Source organism: Camelus bactrianus, chromosome 5, assembly GCF_048773025.1.
Source record: "Camelus bactrianus isolate YW-2024 breed Bactrian camel chromosome 5, ASM4877302v1, whole genome shotgun sequence".
Taxonomy (NCBI): Eukaryota; Metazoa; Chordata; class Mammalia; order Artiodactyla; family Camelidae; genus Camelus; species Camelus bactrianus.
Genome location: NC_133543.1, coordinates 10,533,344 through 10,551,931, shown reverse-complemented (window position 1 = coordinate 10,551,931; position 18,588 = coordinate 10,533,344). Strand labels below are relative to the sequence as shown.

General features: G+C 45.7%; 1 protein-coding gene across 2 annotated transcripts in view; it reads right to left on the bottom strand.

The window, feature by feature from the left end:
- Nucleotides 1–18,588, bottom strand: part of ARHGEF4 (Rho guanine nucleotide exchange factor 4) — a 200,729-nt gene that overhangs the window by 114,901 nt on the left and 67,240 nt on the right. For both annotated transcript variants that reach the window (XR_012506933.1, XM_074363416.1), the window contains exon 2: nucleotides 4,292–7,834. Coding sequence is in view for 1 of the 2 variants with exons in the window: in XM_074363416.1 (XP_074219517.1) it covers nucleotides 4,292–7,834 (3,543 nt within the window). In the remaining variant the exon portion in view is untranslated. The remainder of the gene's footprint in view (nucleotides 1–4,291; nucleotides 7,835–18,588) is intronic.

The following is an 18,588-nucleotide window of genomic DNA, read 5'->3' as shown; positions in this document are numbered from 1 at the left end:
TGGTCCTGGGGTAGAGAACAGATGGATGCACTTGGAAACATTAAAATTAAGAGCTTCTGTTCATCAAAATATACCATCAAAGAAGGAAAAAGACAAGCCACGGAGTGCAAAATGGTATTTGTGGCACATTTAACCAACAACGGGATTGTATCCAGAATATATACAATCAGTAAGAAAAAAGACAATCTCACTGACGAATGGACAAGAAATGAGGTCAGACACATCCACAAAGATGATATGCAAATTGTCAAGAAGCATTTAACGGGTGCTTAGCCTGTAGACATTGGGGAAATGCAAATTAGGACCACAATGTGATACCTCTATTCACCCAGCAGAATGGCTAAAGTTGCTTGACAATATCAAGCAAACGTTAATGAGAATACGGGGCAAGGGAAACTCTTAAGGAGGGAGTGTAAACTGGCGCGATCACTTTGGAATAATATTTGGCAGTATCTAGTAAAGCTGAAGATGCACACGCCCCAGGGACCAGCCATTTCACTCCTGGGAGGTGCACCCAACAGAAATGCATGTGCACCTGTAGTAGACACCTGGGCGCAAACTGTCCTCGCACCAACAGTACACGCATTGTGGTATGTGGATTCAAAGTCATTCTACATTATGATGAAAATGAAAGAACTTCAGATGACAGTACAAAGATGAGTCTTAACATAATTAAAGCTAACAGGATGGATAAGATTTTAAGGAATACATAAGGTTGTACTTACAGACAGTTCAAAAATAGGCAAAAATAAACTACATTGTTTGGGGGCACAAAGTTAAGCAGTAAAATTATAATGAAAGGCAAGGAAGTGAATACCATGAAAGTTGGCACAGTGGCCAAGGTCAGAGAGGAGGCAGGGGACGGGGCAGGGGTTCCAGTGTGGTGTTTCTTGACTCGGTGTTTTGTTTCACAGCAATATATTAGCGACATGTTTGTGCACTATGCTTTTCTGTATGACTCAGTATTTCTCAACTTAAAAGAGCTTTAAAGGAACAAACTGCAGGATGTGAAATCATAGAAAATAAAACCCTCTAGAGATGGCATGATCATAACCCTATTAAATACATAAAATTTGTTTATAGAAGAAAACTTGTAATAAAATTTAACAAAATACTAAGAGTGGTTGTTTTGGAACAAAGGAACTCTTGCGCCTTAAGGGCACTGTGTGTGGAAGGAAGAAACCGGAGCACCCCCTCAATTCCTTGCAAATTGCTCCTGCAATCACAGGCTGCAATCACAGGAGCAGCCACTAGATGGAGCCTCACTATTTCTAAGTTGAGTTTCTGTTCCATTGTTGATTGCCCAGGGCTTCAGCTAGAGGGAGCAAACTTTTCAGAGCTTTTCTCCCCTTCCCTTCCCCTGTGTTCATGTATCTGCCGCCCTCCTGCCTTCATACATGCTCTGATGCGCAAGCATAGGAGGCTTTGCCTCTCCCATAAGATTTGAAAGTGAAAGAGAAATAGGAACTCACATTTATCCAACACCTGCTTCATACCTGACCCTTCAGTGGGCACTTTACAATCACCGCACTGCTTGTTAAACGCGGGCGGGCTGTCCAGGTGTTTGCTGAGGTCCCCCGCACCTGTTCCTCCCATAGACAACACCTCCTGAGCACAGGGACAATCTCAAAGGAATGTTGTTTTCCATTGTGTACATATATACGCATATACATTTATATTTATAGCACTAATAAATCAGTTTTTTTCTTTTTTCTAATTGAAGTATAATCAGTTTACAATGTTGTGTTAATTTCTGGTGTACAGCATAGTGTTTCAATTATACATATATATATTCCTTTTCATATTATTTTTCATTATAGGTTATTATAAGGTATTGACTATAGTTCCCTGCGCTATCCAATAGGATTTTTTTTCCCTGTTTTATAGCTAGTAGCTAGTATCTGCAAATTCTCAAGTCCCAGTTTATCCCTCCATCCCCTCCCCCCTTTTCACCCTGGTAACCATATGTTTGTTTTCTGTGTCTAAGGCTTGTTTCTGCTTTGTAAATAAGTTCATTTGTGTCATAAATCAGCTTTATGATTATATTATTCAGGTACTAATAACCTTTTTTGACTACTTGATTTTACTGAGTTAGCTAACACTATAATGTCTTTATTTTTAAATCACATTCGGTATGTATTTCAGATAATCAAAAATTAAGAAGAGCAATAAGCATCTAAGTTGGAGAAATGTCAAGAAGTGGGTACTCTTATGCACTGCTGTTGAGAGTGTTAATGGCCACAATCATTTCAGAAAGTAATCTGAAATCTATTCAAATTAAAAGTCCAAAAAAAAAAAAGTCCATATACCCTTTATACAATCCTTTTAGATCCTACAGAAATAAAAGCATCAATACCTAAGGACCTCTGATCAAGAAAGCTGTTGCAGCATTACTCTCAATGGCTCCAAACTAGAAATTATCTCAATACTGAGCAACAAAAGAATAGTTAACTAAAATACAGTACAGCCATACTATGAAATAGCAGGCAACATTCAACTAGAGAACAATGTATATAAAACCCCTGGAGTTTTATATACGTTGTTTTTTTAAAAAAAAAAAATTTGCTGTTTTTTGTATTTGCTGGGGTTTTTTTTGTATTTGTTGTATTATTGAACAAGAAAGTTCAGAGTTAATATGCGTGTATGAGCCACTGTGTAACCCTCTCTTTCCCAAACTCCCACTTATAATCCTATGTATGTGAGGAGATACTACAGACCAGCCTGCTGACTGACTTCTGTGGAATGGGACTGAAAGGTTTTGAAGAGAAATTGTTACCTTTTCCCTTCTACATCTGTATTGACTTTTTAAAAACTTTATAATAGTAATTTTCTAAAATAAGTAACACAAAGCAAAAAATCCTTGAAAGGTCATGTTTAACTCTTTACAGATGAGGACATACGTTGAATAAAGTAATGTAATTTCTGGTGGTGATTACTTTTGATCGTCCAGCATCTAATCCAGTGCTGTGGGACGACACCCTGTGAACACGCACCTCTCCCAGCTCCTTTCCTCTCAAGCAGGCGGCACTGGGCCTGGAGGCGGCAGTGAGGGCAGCAGGCGTGGTTGGTTAGAGCCCACGGGGCCCTCCGGGTTGTCCCTGTGCGGGAGGAGCTGGTGTGGGGCTCAGCCAACACCTGGACGGCCTTTCCGCGTTTAAGAAGCAGGGAGGTGATTGTAAAGTGCCCACGAATGGGCCAGGCAGGAAGCGGGTGCTGGAGAATTGTGAGTTCCTGTTCCTCTTTCTCTTTCAAATCTCGTGGGAGGAGAGGAGAGGCCTCCTATGCTTGCGCATCAGAACTCGCAGGAAGGCAGGAGAGCAGCAGATGCCTGAGACCGCAGACCCGCGGAGCACCTGCGAGGCTGACACCTGCCGCAGTGCGAGCGCAGCGGGCTCTCTAACTGGCTAACGGGCTAAGGGGCGGGGCTGGGGGGGGGCGCTGCTGGGAGGGCGGGGCTACCGCGGGGCTTGGCTGGGGGGGCGGGGCTACCGCGGAACGTGAGCTCCTTCCGCCCCAGCACCGTGCTGAGCACGCCGGAGACACTATTTGTCTAAAGAAGCAAAGGGGCAAGGGCACATGGATGCCGGACTGGACAGGAAAAAGGGAGGTTTGCTTTCCCAGTGCCAAGAGTATTATTTCTGGAATTTCCAGAAAGCTACCTCCTTCCGGGGACAGCCTGACTGGCGAGAAATCCCCAGCTTGTATCCCTTTTCTTGTGCCTGACCCAGCACATGTTCCCTGTCCTGGGTGGACGCCTTTGCTTTGGGGGAGAGACCCTTTGATTTGACTAGGAATTTCAGAAGCACGAATAATCTGACTCCTTATAGTGAAACAAGTTCAACTAGATTGGGTTTAGATTAAAAAATAAACCCATAAACATACTAGAAGACAACGTGGGGAAAATTTTTCCAGTTTCACAGCGGGGAAGGATGTAGACCGACACAGAAAGGCCTACATCAACCGCGTGATAGAAAATGGGCAAAGACTGTGAACAGGCACTTGATACAAAAGGGAATTCAGATAGCCTGAAGTATGGCGGCGAGGGAAGAGACCATACAAAATTACAATGAAATGCCAATTCCCTCTTGTTAGTTTGGCAAATTCTAAGAAATTGGTCTCCTGCTGTGTCGATTTGGGTGGGGCCCTCAGGAGTGTAACTGGGCGATCTCCCTGGAAGGTAGGCTGGTTTTCCTACTCCTCCTTTCCCCTTATTAAGTAAATGTCCTGTGTGGTGCCCTCCTTCAACTTAAAAGGTAAACTAACAGGCTGGTGCGAGTCACAGATAACTCACCTCACTCCCCAGAAGGTCCCTGAGCGAGGGTGCTGTGCTGGGGCCACAGAGATGCTGGCCTCTTTTTTCCCTCTCTTCCTTCTGGTCTAGTGCCTGCAGAGAAAGGAGGAGGCTTGTCCGGGCCTTGGAGGTCCTGGGGCTTCCAGGGGTCTCTGAGCTGCTATCCACATGGTTGTAGCTTCCAAGAAAAACCACGGAGATGGCCCTGCCCGGGCCAGGGTAGGAGAAATCCATCCGCTGGGCACCGGGCCTGGGGCTCTGGGGCTTGGGGCTTAGGGGCTTAGAGGGTACCCCCTGGCTTCCATAGGCCAGGCAACAGGCAGAGCTGGAGGGGAGGGCGTGGTTGATCGCAGTCGGTTGCCACGGAGGGCTGGTTGGTGCCAAAGACCAAGACTTTTCAGGAAAGATACCCGCAGGCAGGTATTTACCACTTTCCCGGGGGCTTGTACATTTGATGGTTGGTTCACTTTTTCTCCTGTTGTCTGAAGAGACCAAATCGCTGGAGGGCAAAGGTAGGGGGGATTGTGGGGGTGTCCCGTGATCTCTAAAAACGTAGCTCTCCTTGTCCTCCTGCTCCTCACAGTGGTTACTGGTCGCTAGTGGGGACGGTCTGGGCGGATTCAAGACTTCCGGTCCTGGAACCAGACTCACGAAGGAGGGCCTTTTGGGGCCCTCCGTATCTTTGCTTTTCAGAAATGCCCGCCAGGAACTCTGGCGCAGCCAGCTCTTGTCCTTCTGGTCCTTGAAAGAACCTGGAGAACATTCATCAGTGTTCTCTTTCTCTGAGACTTTTGACTCAAAAAAATTCGCAAAGGTCCTCTGAGCTGAGGCCAACCTTGCCCTGAGCCTTTTCTCGGGGGTTTTGAGTCTCTTGGCGTCGCTGATTTCTGAGGCCGGTCTTCTGCTGCCGAGGTCCCCACGCGTCTCCACTTGGGCCCTTTCTGTCAGCCCTGCAGGAGGCCGGGCCCGGCCCGACACGCTCTGCCCGGTGGCCGCCTGGGGGCCGCTGTCCGCGCACAGCTCCTGCAGGCTGGAAGAGCCCCCGGGGCAGCCCCCTCCTGGGCTCTCGGCGGCCGACGGCTTGCTTTTTCGGAAGGAGGTCACCTTGGGGAAGGCAAGGCGCTTCCCCGGCTCGCGCGAAGCCAGGCGGAGACGGTGGGGCGCGCGGGTGCGGGCGGAGGCCTGGACGCCCAGCCGCGTCTCCGCGCCGCCCTCCGCCGCGCTCACCCCTCGCCTGTCCTCGGGGCTCGGTGCCCCGGGGCTCCCCGCGGGGTGAGGGCCCCGGGCCCCGTGCGCCCCCGCAGCCTGCTCCCTGGCCGCCCCTGTCCCGGCGCTCTGGCTCGCCCCAGGCGGGTTCTCTTCCGCAGGAGCGCGTGTGCTCGGCGCGCCCCCGGTGCGCTCCTGGGAACGCGTCTCTTCCCCGCTAGGGAGGCTCTCTTCCGAGGCAGCCTGGGGCTTCAGAACTATGCCAAGCTCTTGGGCCACCTGCTGAAGAGCCCCGTCGTCACTTCCCAGACTTCGGGCTGCGGGTGGCGCACACTCTCTGCCACCAGTTTGCGGTTTCCCAGCCCGGGGAGACTCGTGGGGGGACGCTCCAGCACTGCGGGGAGATCCTGGTCTTTCCTCCAGAAACTCACAGGACTGTGTGTCTGGAGGAGGCCCCACCTCCCCACTGGTGGCCTGCAGCCCTTTCTGTTCCACAGCTATAATGATGAGCGCGCCCCCGCCCTTAGAAGCCGTGTCTGACTCGGGCTTTAGCTGGAGACCCTCTGCAAAGGGCGTGGAGCCACCCTCGTGCCCCTGGGCACGCTCCTCATCCCCGCAGCTGCAGTGAGCCAGGGTGGCTGCTGTGATTCCCGAAAAACTCTGCAAGGCATTTTTCGTGAAGTTGGGGTCTGGAACCATCACTTCTGCTTCCTTTGAAGAGTCTGTTGCGCTTAATTTCGGGATGGTCTCTGGCGCGTCTGAGCAACCGCTCACTCCAGAGCAAACCCTCCAGTCTCTGTTCCACACCTGTGACCGGCTATTGCTGGGATGATGTGGGAACTTGGCCCTAGCAGGTGGCTTTCTTTTCTCACTGAGGACAAACTTTGATGTGTAATTACCGGTTTGGTTTCCTGCTTCAACAGAAATGTCCTGAAGGTGCTTCTGTTTATCACTCACGTCGTCAGCATTTGGTATCAGGCCAGCGCCTGGGGGTTCCTCTGGTCTGCTTTCAAATGGGCCGTGTTCCGACTCGCACCCTGCTGGCACTGGCACTCCCAATGCGCTGAGGCTCACCAGCTCCGCACGAGGGCATGAACAGACGGGGCCGGGTCTAGAATCCTGTCCTGACTGGTTTTCCAGCCGGGGAGCTTCAGAGGGCGTGTCCTGGGAGGCCCCTTTCGAGCTAAGAGCACTGGGTTTGCCCAGAGCAGGAAGCGAGTGAGATAGCTGGGTGGGAATATGGCGAAGAGGGTTTTGCGTTCTCAGAGCCGGTTCTGCTTCTGTCCCTTCCTTCAAATGGGTCCCAGACGTCATCGAGTTCTGCCCTAAAGCATCCTCACAGTATCTCAAGGGAAACTCTGCTATGGAATGGGCCCTGTTCAGTGTCCTCGTGGGCTGACAGCGGTGCGGTGGGGATGTCCCACCAATGTTTCCTGGGGCGCTATGGCGAAGCTTGGCATGTAGGAGGCAAGATGCTTCTGGCAGGATGCTGGATGGATGCTGGCAGGGGGCGTCAAAGCAGGGTTGGGAACAGGGTAAGCCTGCGTCCACTGCGGGGCCTCGGGTACTCCCCTTCCTTGTCCTGGCCCCCTGAGGGGCAGTGCTGTCCAGCGGGTAGCTGAAACGCAGCCCTGGTCCCCCGGCCCTGTAGTGTATGTGCGGCCAGCTCCGGCCGTGTTCACTGCACCAGAGAAGGGAGGGCCGGACCCCCAGGATGCCCAGACAACTCTCAGACCTGGGTTTCCGTAGAGGAAAAGCAGAGAAACCCCTGAGGTCTTGTGCAGTCACCACCTTTGCTGGGAGGGGCTGGCAGCCTGTGTCCAGCTGCACGCAGCCCTCCGCGTGGTGAGCGGCCCCTGCCAGCGGGGACTGTCGCTCGGGGCCGGCCACGCCCTCCCGCAGGTGTGCGGCCCTCACTTCTCCACCAACTGCAGCGAAGGCTCGGAACCCACTTTCATAAGACTCTTCCTTGAAGTCGAGGCACAGATCTAGTTCCTCCTCTGCATTAAGCTCAGGGCCACTAGCTGAATGTGGCGCCGGAGGCAGTCTGGTTACCGAGATGTCAGAGCATCCCCCGAGCGCTTCTGTGTCCCGGGAGGTGCCATCCGGAGGGAGGCTGACTCCCCCTGTGAGGTCAGGCAGGGACTCTGTGTCGGAGGCACTTTCAAAGGGGTCAGTTTTTGTGTCTGAGTGACTTTCACTCTGGTGGGACAGGGTCTCAAAATCATCGTGGTCTGTCTCCTGGCTCCATCCCTGAGCCTCTGCTTCCGCAGAAAGGGGGAGCTGCTTATCTTCAGTCTCGCCCTCACCCGGCAGGTGTGCACTTGGCTCTGGAGTCTGGAAGAGCAACAAGAGAGGAGTCAGAGGCGAGGCCTGAGGACATCTGCACACGTGCACACCACACCCGCCTTTGTCAGAAGCAGGAAGGTTCAGAAGTGTCTCCCTAGCTCCCCATGTGCCCCTGCAAAACAGAGGTAAACAGGCAGAGCTACCTTTAATAATGCAGAAAACAAATGATGAAGCCAAACCCAAATACTAGGGAGAAAATATAGCACAGTTACAGCCACCCTGCCAACAATCAGAAGGAGCGTGTGCAGCGCAAGTAAGGATAAAATGCTGTGTGAGTCATGGCGAGAAGCAATCTCTACCTAATGTTTTCAGCAAGAGAGAACAAATGAATATAGGTTTGCTTTGTGTTCTGTTTGTTCTTACGGAACCAACTGGCTGAAAGTCAAAGCTCTTACACTTAGAAGTGTTTTCTGAGTTAGGTCTGCTGCAGTCAAAAAAAAAAAAGAATTATTGAAATTGCAAACATATTTTGAGATGTTATAAACGCTCAACTAGCTTTGAGAGCAGGAAGGGAAGCAGAGAACTGTGCAAGGGTTTGCGGAGTTTTCTTCTCTCGTTATACATTTCTCAATCAGCAGGTTGAAATATCAATTTACATGCATCCATTTAAAGTGGACAGGTCTAGGTATTTTGACAAATGTATACACCCATGTAACTACCACCATGATAAATATTTCCTTTTCCCCCAAATGCCCCTGCCCCTTCCCAGTCACTCCTCATCCCCCTCCTCCTCCCCCATGACCTGCTTCTGCCTCACAGTCTAGATTTGTCTTTTCTAAAGTTTCAGATGACCAGAATATGCAGTACTTACTCTTTGATGCCTGGCTTCTTTCTCTCAGCATAATATTTTAAAGATTTCACCCGCATATCACGGTGGTAGCATGTACTATACATACAATGCCTTGAACTTTGCGATTATACTGTATCCAACATTCAATCGTCAAACTCTCCAAAGATTCCCCAGGTCAGGAGTGGGGCAAGCACATGGCCCCACTCCTAGCTAAGGCTCCTTCACACAGTTGCGTACAGAAGCTGTTCACTCAATCAACCCTTCCCAAGCACGGTTTTTCAGGGCTTGCCGTTAGACATTTCTCAAAATAAAATTGCTTTTCATCCTCTTTAACTGAGAGGAGAAAAACAGACAACCCCCAAAGCACATGTGTGAGGTTTTGAAGGTACAAGGTCGATTCAGAAAATCAGGAATAATATACCATAGTTTCAAATATGTTGCAAAGCAGGAAGGAGTGGGGAACAGGAAAGGAAATATTCAAAAGCACACCATTTGGAAAGGAGGGCTGTGTGGGTGCTATGTGATGCCCCAGAGGAGAGGGGTCATACACGCATCCACTGCAAGAATTGGCTCCAGTGGCCCAACTCCCAGGTGGCAGGCACCTTGCTGCAGGGTGGGGACAACAGCCTCTCCTAGGCACGGCCAGGCCGAGCCAGATGCAGATGTGAACGTGCCTTGGCAGGCACAGAGGACTGTGTCATGGCAAGTCTATGTCGTCACAAACAGGGAAGGGAATGGGGTGCGGGGAGGGCGAGCTACAGGCTCCTGCCGGGTAACTCCTGCCTTCCAGAGCACCTCGTTCCGGTATCTCACAACCGTGTTCTTAAACTGGGCACTCACCCCAGCTGTGGAGCGTCTGAGCAGTCCTTTACCATCGTCAGATCACAGACTCGTACTGGCAACAGTACTCACATGCCACAGGCCCCGAGAATTCCAAAGCCCCAGGTTCCAAGTGACCAATGATCCAGACATGGACTCCGCCAAAATGCCAGAAGTCTCATTCCTGTCCCCACCCCCTGCTCGGCACCAGGACCCAGGACACTGCCAGTGAAGGGGACACAGGAAAATGGGGCACAAGAGGACGGCTATGCCCAGAGCTGGGGTGAGTCCCTGGGACACGCCCTATCGAGTGAAGGTCCTTGACTGCACTCAGGAAGGAACTGAAGAGCCAGCCACAGCTGACTGAAAGTGTAATCCGTGGGGCCTTCCCGGGGCAGACCCCTCCCCGTATCCTCTGCTGCAGCTCCTCTCTGAAGGACCCAGATAACTAACTCAGGTATATTTCCTGAGTGTTTCAGATGGTTAAAACCATCACCAAAGGGAAGACATTAACCACTTGATGATTGAGAGCACGTGGCTGACCTTCTGGCACCTGGGGGTTGATACTGTTGACTGCCTTGTTCCCTCGACATCCATCAATCAGAGAAATGTGCACCAGCTTGATACCCTGGGAACCGCCCCCACACCCACCTGGCCTTTAAAAACGCTTTGCTGGAACCCATCAGGGAGTTCGGGCTTTTTCTGAGCACTAGCTGCCTGGACTCCCGGCTTGGCGTCCTGCAATAAACACTGGCACTTTCCTTCACCACAACCCGATGTTGGTGGATTGCCTTTACTGTGCCCTGGCAAGCGGACCCAAGTTTGGCTGGGTAACAAATCCATTTCACCTGTAATCTGCCTTCACTAACCAAAGTCATTTTAATTGTTACAAAAGAATCACGTGCCCTCCAAGTGGCAATAAGCCGAAACAATCATATGTTTGCCTGAGCCGTCTTCCAAAAACCGGAGTCAGCTGAGTGCAGTTTCAGCTGACCTGGTTAAGACTGGACCACCGAGCCTTCAGACCCTTCAACTGGGCATGCATGAATGTCTGCTCCGTGACCTTTTGAACGGTGCTGAGAAGCTTAGTTACTGGCTGTGCAGAACAGCGTTTATCACACCTCTTTCCAATCACCTTTCTCAGGCTTTATTTTTTAGCCCATAATACCCCGAGCCCCTGGCCTTCCGGAAGTGGATTGGAGATTTGTTCTCCCATCTTCATGACTGGTTGCCTTGCGAATAAATGAATAAACGCTCTCCTGCTGCAAACCTCACATCTCAGCATTTAGACTTTGCTGTGAGTTGGGCAAAGTGGACCTGGTTCAGTAACACTTTCATAAATGTTCCATGGGTGTTCAAATAGATTGCATATTCTCCAGGGGGGAGGGTACAGCTCCAGTGGTAGAGCACATGCTTAGCACGCATGAGGTCCTGGGTTCAATCCCCAGTACCTCCACTAAAAATACATAAATAAATAAAACTAATTACCTCACCCTTCCGCACCAAAAAATAGTAATAAAGATAATAATGATGATGATAATAATAATAATAATAATCTAAATAAATAAATCACTCTTCAAAAAATATTTTTAAAAAAGATTGCATATTCTCGAATGGTTCATGCAGAATTTAGTAAGTGCTCACCAAGTTCATTCAGTGGTAAATCCTTGTCAAATCCTCAGTAATTTGACCAGTGTTTCATCTGCTAATAAGAGCAGTATGTTGAGACCACCCACTGTAGTCATGTATTCATCAATTTCCTCTTTTAATTCTGTTATCTTTCGGGTTACATATTCAGCGTTATGATCGTTGGTGCATTAACCACCTCAGAATTATTACATCTTCCTGGTAAGTGGCTCTTTTTATTATTACATAGTAGGTCTCCTACACTCCAAGTTATATTAAGCGTGGAGATTACACACCCCATTGTGTCAGTTCTCTTCACATCAGCTTGGTCACAAATACTGTGAGGACAGAAATTACATCACATATCTTGTTAACCCCCACAGTGTCTAGCACGGGGCAGGGTGGAGAGTAAACACGAAGAAAATACTGGAGACATGCAGCCCTACACACCGTCACCACAATGATGACCGTTGTGACTGGGGGGTTCTGATCATGTAAGCATTTTATACCCACAGGACCTTTTCCTAAACGTGATAGTCAAAGGTACGTTCAGATTTGCATGCACATTTCCCACTTCCATTGTGCACTAGAACTGTGCCAACAGACACAACTATCTTCTTGTTTTGAGTTTTCCAACTTGAGAGAATATTTTAGTACAGCAACGAAATATTTTACTGTTCTACTTAAGCAGAGAATTCTTTGTTGGTTTTTTGTTTGTTTGTTTGTTTTAGGAAACTCTTATTCAAGTAATTGGAATTAAACTGCAGCTTCTCTTGAGCCTGAGACAAGAGGGGTGACTCTCATCCTGGTCTGTCTCATCCTGGTGTCCAGGGGCGACCGTGGTCCCTCCAGAAGGATAGCTCAGGACGAGGCACACAGTTGGTAAGTTCTTCCAGTAAATGCTTGTCAGGTAAATAAATTATAGAGGGCAGTGACATGATGGAGGGTGGGAAGAGGCTGAAGCAGCACCAGGGGAAGGTTGAGTAGGGTCAGAGGAACCCAGAGTATCTTTCTTGCCCTGGTTTTAGAGCACGTTTCCACATTTCCTAGTCACACTTGCTCACTTAGCCAACCTCACTCCCCACAAATATCCGACACTGGAGCCTGAGCCGATCAGGTTTGTTTTCACCCTGAAAGACACGGGTTTCCAGGTCAGTTACACTGACAAGGCTCAGAGGAGGAGATATTCCCACACCGTCCAAGGACTCAGGCAGTTTCCACCTCACTGTACGTACTCCCCACCCATCTGTCAGACATGGTGACAGGACTTCTACCTGAACGTCCTTTTAAGCAGTCACTGTGAGTTACAAAATGACCCTGGAAGTATTACTATTATGCTTAAGAATGTTCTAGAATCCCAACTGACCTTTCCCCTTAACTAGTCCCAATTCTGTTCTCTCAGGCTAGATTTCCACATAGACCAGAAACTTTCTATTTTCTTTCCCTTAAAAATTTTTTTCTTTCTTTACATTTTTTAGGTAACATTTATTTATTTATTTTAGTTAATTTTTTTTCAGGGGGGAAGTAACTAGGTTTGTTTGTTTGTTTGTTTGTTTGTTTATGTTTGGAGGTGATACTGGGGATTGAACCCAGGCTCTTGTGCATGCTAAGCACGTGCCCTACCACTTGGGCTATACGTTCCCCCCACAAACCCTGAAAGTTTCTATTTTCAAGGGCCCAGCAGTAGTGATAACTACTGCTGCTTTGTCTGACTTTTCTGGGAGAGCACAGATGCGTTTGCCAAAATTCTGGCTTCAGAGCCACTCCAGAAGTTGCCATTTACTAGGAGTTACTCTGTGCCAGAAACTGTATCAAAAATAAAAGACGCACAAAACAAAGCACCTCCTATCAGAGCAGTTGCGGACTCAGGAGGGAACAAGCACTATGCAGCCAGCAAGGCTGAAATGTGCCATGTGCGCCCCTAATGGTGGAAACAAAACCTGTCCACACACAAGAAGCAGATGCTGGTCCCCAGGGCTCTCCATTTCTTCTAAGTCCAGTGGGTGCATCTTTGCTACCCTGTACTCACTTGTGCTACCACGCCTCTGTCTCATCACCTAACACATCGTGTTGCAATCATCAGTGTCATTCAGTAACATCGAAGGTTGGAGGTGCCCAGGTGAATGAAGCCGGCCTCGTCACCGCCCCCAGAGATGCACACAAGCATCAAGTAACACGTGCGTGTGCAACTGCAAACTGAGGTGAGGGTCGGGAAGGAGAAAGCCCAGGGATGATGAATGGTTAGGGAGGGGCTCTCCGGCAGGTGATTGAGCAGAGTCCTGAAGGCTGAGCAGGGCCAGCCCTGGGGATACTCAGGGAGGAGAGCATTCCAGGATGAGGGACAGGACTGTGTGAAGGCTCTGGGGCCCAGAGACCTTGGCTCGAGGGAGCCCAACATGTGGGCCACTGCGACCTCGCAATGAAGGGAAAAGAGGCCAAGGCCAGTGCTGTGGGACTTGTAGGGGGGTCGAGGAGTTGAATTTTATTCTGAGTTCCAATGGAAGCCAATAAAAAGTTTAAAACAGGGAGTAACATAATGCGTGTATCTTTAAAGTCACCCTGGCTGCCATAAGGCCAGTCCGAAAGCTGCTGGAGTTGATCAGTTTTCTTCTTTATTACACTCTGATGTCTCACCACCAGGCGCCTACCAGAAGGACCCTACTAGCTAGATGCATGCTCTCAGGTGGGCCCCCAAAGCCCCACTGAGTACCCCAAGCCGTGAATTAGATCAGCTGAGAAACTAGCCCAGAATCCCTTCCCAAGGGGAAGAGGGCACTTAACCACAGCTTGGAGAGGTAAAATTCAGTGACTCTCCTTGTGACGAGAATTTGAAGCTGTGCCAAACTGCTGCCACTGACCTGCGGGGTGACTTTAAGCAGCTTACTTCCCCTTTCTGCACCGCAGCATCCTCATGTGTAAATGAAGCAGATGACCAGATTAGTGTTTTTTACAACTGCATTCTGACTGCACCTTCTGCCCTGATAGGACAATGAACTCAAAGGAGCATCACTCCGCCCTTACAAAGAAAAGCCAAATTACCTTCACCTTCTTAACTTTTTTGGAGCCATCAGAGAGCTGAGGTGCAGTGCAAAATACTGGCCCAAAACGTGAGGAGAGACAGGCATCTGCAGGAATGGAGGAAACCCAAACATCCAGAGCCAGTGTGACATGATCTAACATAGGCATAATTGGAGTCTTAGCAGAAGAGAGAATAGGGCAGAATTACGTGAAGCAGGAAGTCCAATAATTCCCCCAAATTAGTGACAGATACTCAACCACAGGTCACTAAAGTTCAAGCAGGGTAAACACAAAATTAAAAAAGCTCACAGCTAGGAATATCATACTCAAACTGCTGAAAACAAAAGACAAAGAGGAAATCTTGAGTAAAAAAATAAAACAATACATGGAGAAAAATAAGAGTAAGAATTAGAGCAAAAATCTTATCAGAAACCATACAAGCTAGTAGACAATGGAGTGACATCTTTTTTTTCCTTTATTTTATTTTTGTTGTGGAGGGGGAGGTAATTAGGTATATTTATTTATTTTATTAAATGGACGTACTGGGGATTGAACCCAGGACCTTGTGCATCTAGGCACATGCTCTACCACTGAGCTATACTTTCCTCCACCCTGGAGTGACATCTTTAAGCAGCTGAAAGAAAAATATTTCCAACAAAAGAATCTTTCAAACATGAAGGGGAAATAAAAACTTTCTCAGACTAATAAAAAAGAGGGAATTAATTTCCAGCAGACCCACTGCATAAAAAATGTTAAAAGTTCTTCAGGCAGAAGGAACATGATAACAGACTGAACCTTGGATCTGCACAAAGGAATGAAGAGTGCCAACCAGGAATGGAAGGGAATGGTCATAACCTAATAAAGGTAAATGACAAAAAAAACCCCAAAGCTAACATCATACTGATGTTGTCAACATTGAACATTGACGTCCTAGCCTGTGTAGTAAGACAATACAAGGAAATAAAAGGAATGCAGAATAAAATGGAAGAAACTAAACAGCTATATAGAAAATCCCAAAGACACTAAAACAGAAACCTTCTAGAATTAATAGGTGAGTTTAGCAAGGTCGTAAGACTCAAGGCCAAGAAACAAAATAAACTGCATTTCTCTACACGAGGGGTGAGCAATTAGAATTTGAAATTTAAAAATAGCATTTGTAATAGTAGCTTAAAATGTTGTATCCTTAGGTATAAATCTAATGAAATATATTCAGGATTTATACACTGGTATTTCATCAGCATGACTTTTTAATCAGCACTAGTGAAAGAAATCAAGGAAGACCTAAATAAATAAAGACAGCATGGTGTTTATGGATTTAAAGACTTAATATTACTTAACATTAAGTAATATTGCTATTTCTAAGAAGCCAGTTCTCCCCAATTTGGAACAATTTGAGTAACAAAATAAATAACCATAATATTGAATTATAACCCAAAGAATAAAACAATGATCCATAAGCCCATACTGATATGAATAAATGACTGAATAAATAAAAAACAAGGGAGAAGGGAAAGCTCTTCCTTACAGAAGAATTTCAATTAGTAAATGTGGAAGGAATGAGGGAAATAGAAAATCACCATTAGAACAGCAGTAAGAGTTGTTTCAGGGGAGGGGGAGGGTATAGCTCAGTGGTAGAGTGCCTGCTTAGCATGCATGAGGTCCTGGGTTCAATCCCCAGTACCTCCACCAAGAAATAAATAAAATACTTAAACCAAATTACGCCCCCCACCACCAAAAACTGAGTTGTGTCAGGGAAGATCAACAATGAATGTTAAAATTATGTGTCAAAAGCAATCAAAAGGGTCGTACTCTGACAGAGTAATCTCACTTGAGATTAAGGAAAGATTCTGCAATGTGACATGATCACGAAAGTGCTATCTGGAAAATTTTAAAAAGGAAATAATTTGTGTTCAGCAAGAGGAAAATGGTTAATCAAACTAAACCACATGCACTCAGTGGAAAATTACACAGCCATTAAATTTTAATTTATAAAGGCTTTTGAATGGTAGAGGAAATACATAATAATGTGGGCTAGAGAATTTTATGTATTTTATGATTATAAAACATTAAAATAAACCTGAAATGAAACATACCAAAGAAACAATCTTTTCGTTACAGTCAAAATTATTTCTACTTTTCTATTTGTCACATAAAGTGGTAAAATTACCTTTATAATTCAAAACTGTTTGAAAATAATTTGATTCTTTTTATATAAACATGAAGTGTAGGTAATTCTGTTAATAATTCAAACAGACCTTCAGCTCCAGCGGAAAGGGTCATGTCAATCAATCACTTCTTTGTTCTCCCCATAGTGCTTAGTTGCAAATTTTGATATGCAGAATAATCTCAATCAATATTTGCATACTGGTGGATTTCCAATATTCACAGCTATAGCTGTTGCCTCAAGAATGTGTAGTACTTGTTTCTCTTCAAGTGACAGCTTTTATCTCAATGGGGAACCTAACCCCACCTGGCAGTAATGAGGTGGTGCTCCCCATTCCCTGACACAGAGCCTCTTAACATAATATCCAGAGTGACTAGGGTACAACAGAAAATCACTTGTCATACCAAGAACCACAACTTAAACAAGAAATCACAACTTAAACAGGAAAAAACATTAAGTTGATAAAAATATTGAGAAGAAACAGATAGAACAATTGACAAAGATTTTTGAAGCAGCCACCATAAAACTGCTTCAACAAGTAATTATAAATCTACTTGAAACAAATGAAAAATCTATAAAGCCTCAAAAAAAAAAAAAAAAAAAAAGAACCAAGTGGAAATCATACAATTGAAACATGTGAAAACTGAAATAAAACCGAATGGAGCAGATTAAAACAGCAGAATCAAGGGGACAGAGATAGAATCAGAGAACTTGAGGACAACTCAATAGAATTCTGAACAACAGAGAGAAAACAGACCCCCAAAATCATCGTAGCCTCAGGAACATTTGTATCACTGAAGTCTTGGAAAGAGAGGAGAAAGAGGAAGGGCTGAAACAGTTTTTAAACAAACAATGGCTGAATAGTTCTCAAATTTAGCAAGAGATAAACTATAGATTTAAAAAGCTGAATGAATCATAAATAAGATAAATCCAAAAAAATCCATTCCAAAATACATCATAATTAAGCTCCTGAAAACTGAAAACAAAGGGAAAAAATCTTAAAAGCACTCAGAGAGAAATGAAGGGGAAACTGCAGAGGAGCACCAATTTGAATGACAACCTTTTCTCATCTAAAACCACAGAGGCCAGAAGAGAGTGGGATGTTCTTCGAGTGATGTTAAAAGAACATTCAACTGAAAATTCAATATCCACTTAAATGCTTTCAGTAATGAATCAGGTGAGGGGAAATCAAGAGAATTTGTTGCTAACAGATCTTAAAGAATGGCAAAAGGAAACACTCCAAAAGAAGAAAAAAAAATAGCTATAAAAGAAGGCTCAGAACTTCAGAAAGAATGACAGGATGGGCAGAAATAGATGTAAATAGACTCTCCTTGTGAGTTCACTGAAGCATGCTTGATTCCTGAAGCAAAAATTGTAACATCATCTGTCGAGATGCTCAGTGTACATAGAGGGGATACTTGAGACAATTATATTTTAAAAGACAGGTTGGTAAAGGGACCTAAATGGAAATACAGTTTCAATACTCCAGTGGAAATGGTAAAAGGTCTACACTAGTGGGCAGTTACTAGTTACATGTGTATATTGTAATACCTAGGGTAACTTTTAAGAAAATTATATAAAGAGATACACTCAAAAACATAAGTAAAATAAGATGAAATCCTACAAAATGCTCAAGTAACCCCCAGGAAGGCAAGAAAAGAAAAACAGAGAAACAAGAAACAGAAAACAAATAATAAAGTAGCAGATTTAAGCCCTAACACATCAATGATTGTTTTAAACAGAAATAGTCTAAATATACAATTTAAAAGACAGATAGGCATAGTGAATGAAAAAACGTGATCCAACAATATATGCTGTCTAAAACTGAAAAAAACTTACTACAAACACAAAATAGGTAGGTTAGAAGTAAAAGGATGGAAAAAGATATACCATGCTAATTTTAACTAAAACAAACAAACAAAAAAACAAAATAAGAGTGGCTGTATTACTATCAGGGGAAGTAAACTTTAGAGAAGAAAAAAAAAACTACCAGAGGCAAAGAATGAAATTTAATAATGAAAAATAATAGATCCAACAGGAAGACTTAACAATCTTAAATGTGTATGCAACAAACAACAGAGCCTCAAGCCACATGAAACAAAAGCAGAGCTCAAAAAAGAAATAGAAAAATCTATAATTACAGTAGGAACTACAAAACTCACTATCAGCAATGATAGAACTACTAGACAGATGTGTAATAGCAAAGACGTGTAATAACTGAACAACTCAGTCAGTCACATCTGACATTTACAGAGCCCTCCACCCAACGTAAGTAGAATACACATTCTTTTTAAATACCTATTCACCAAGACAGACCTTCTCCTG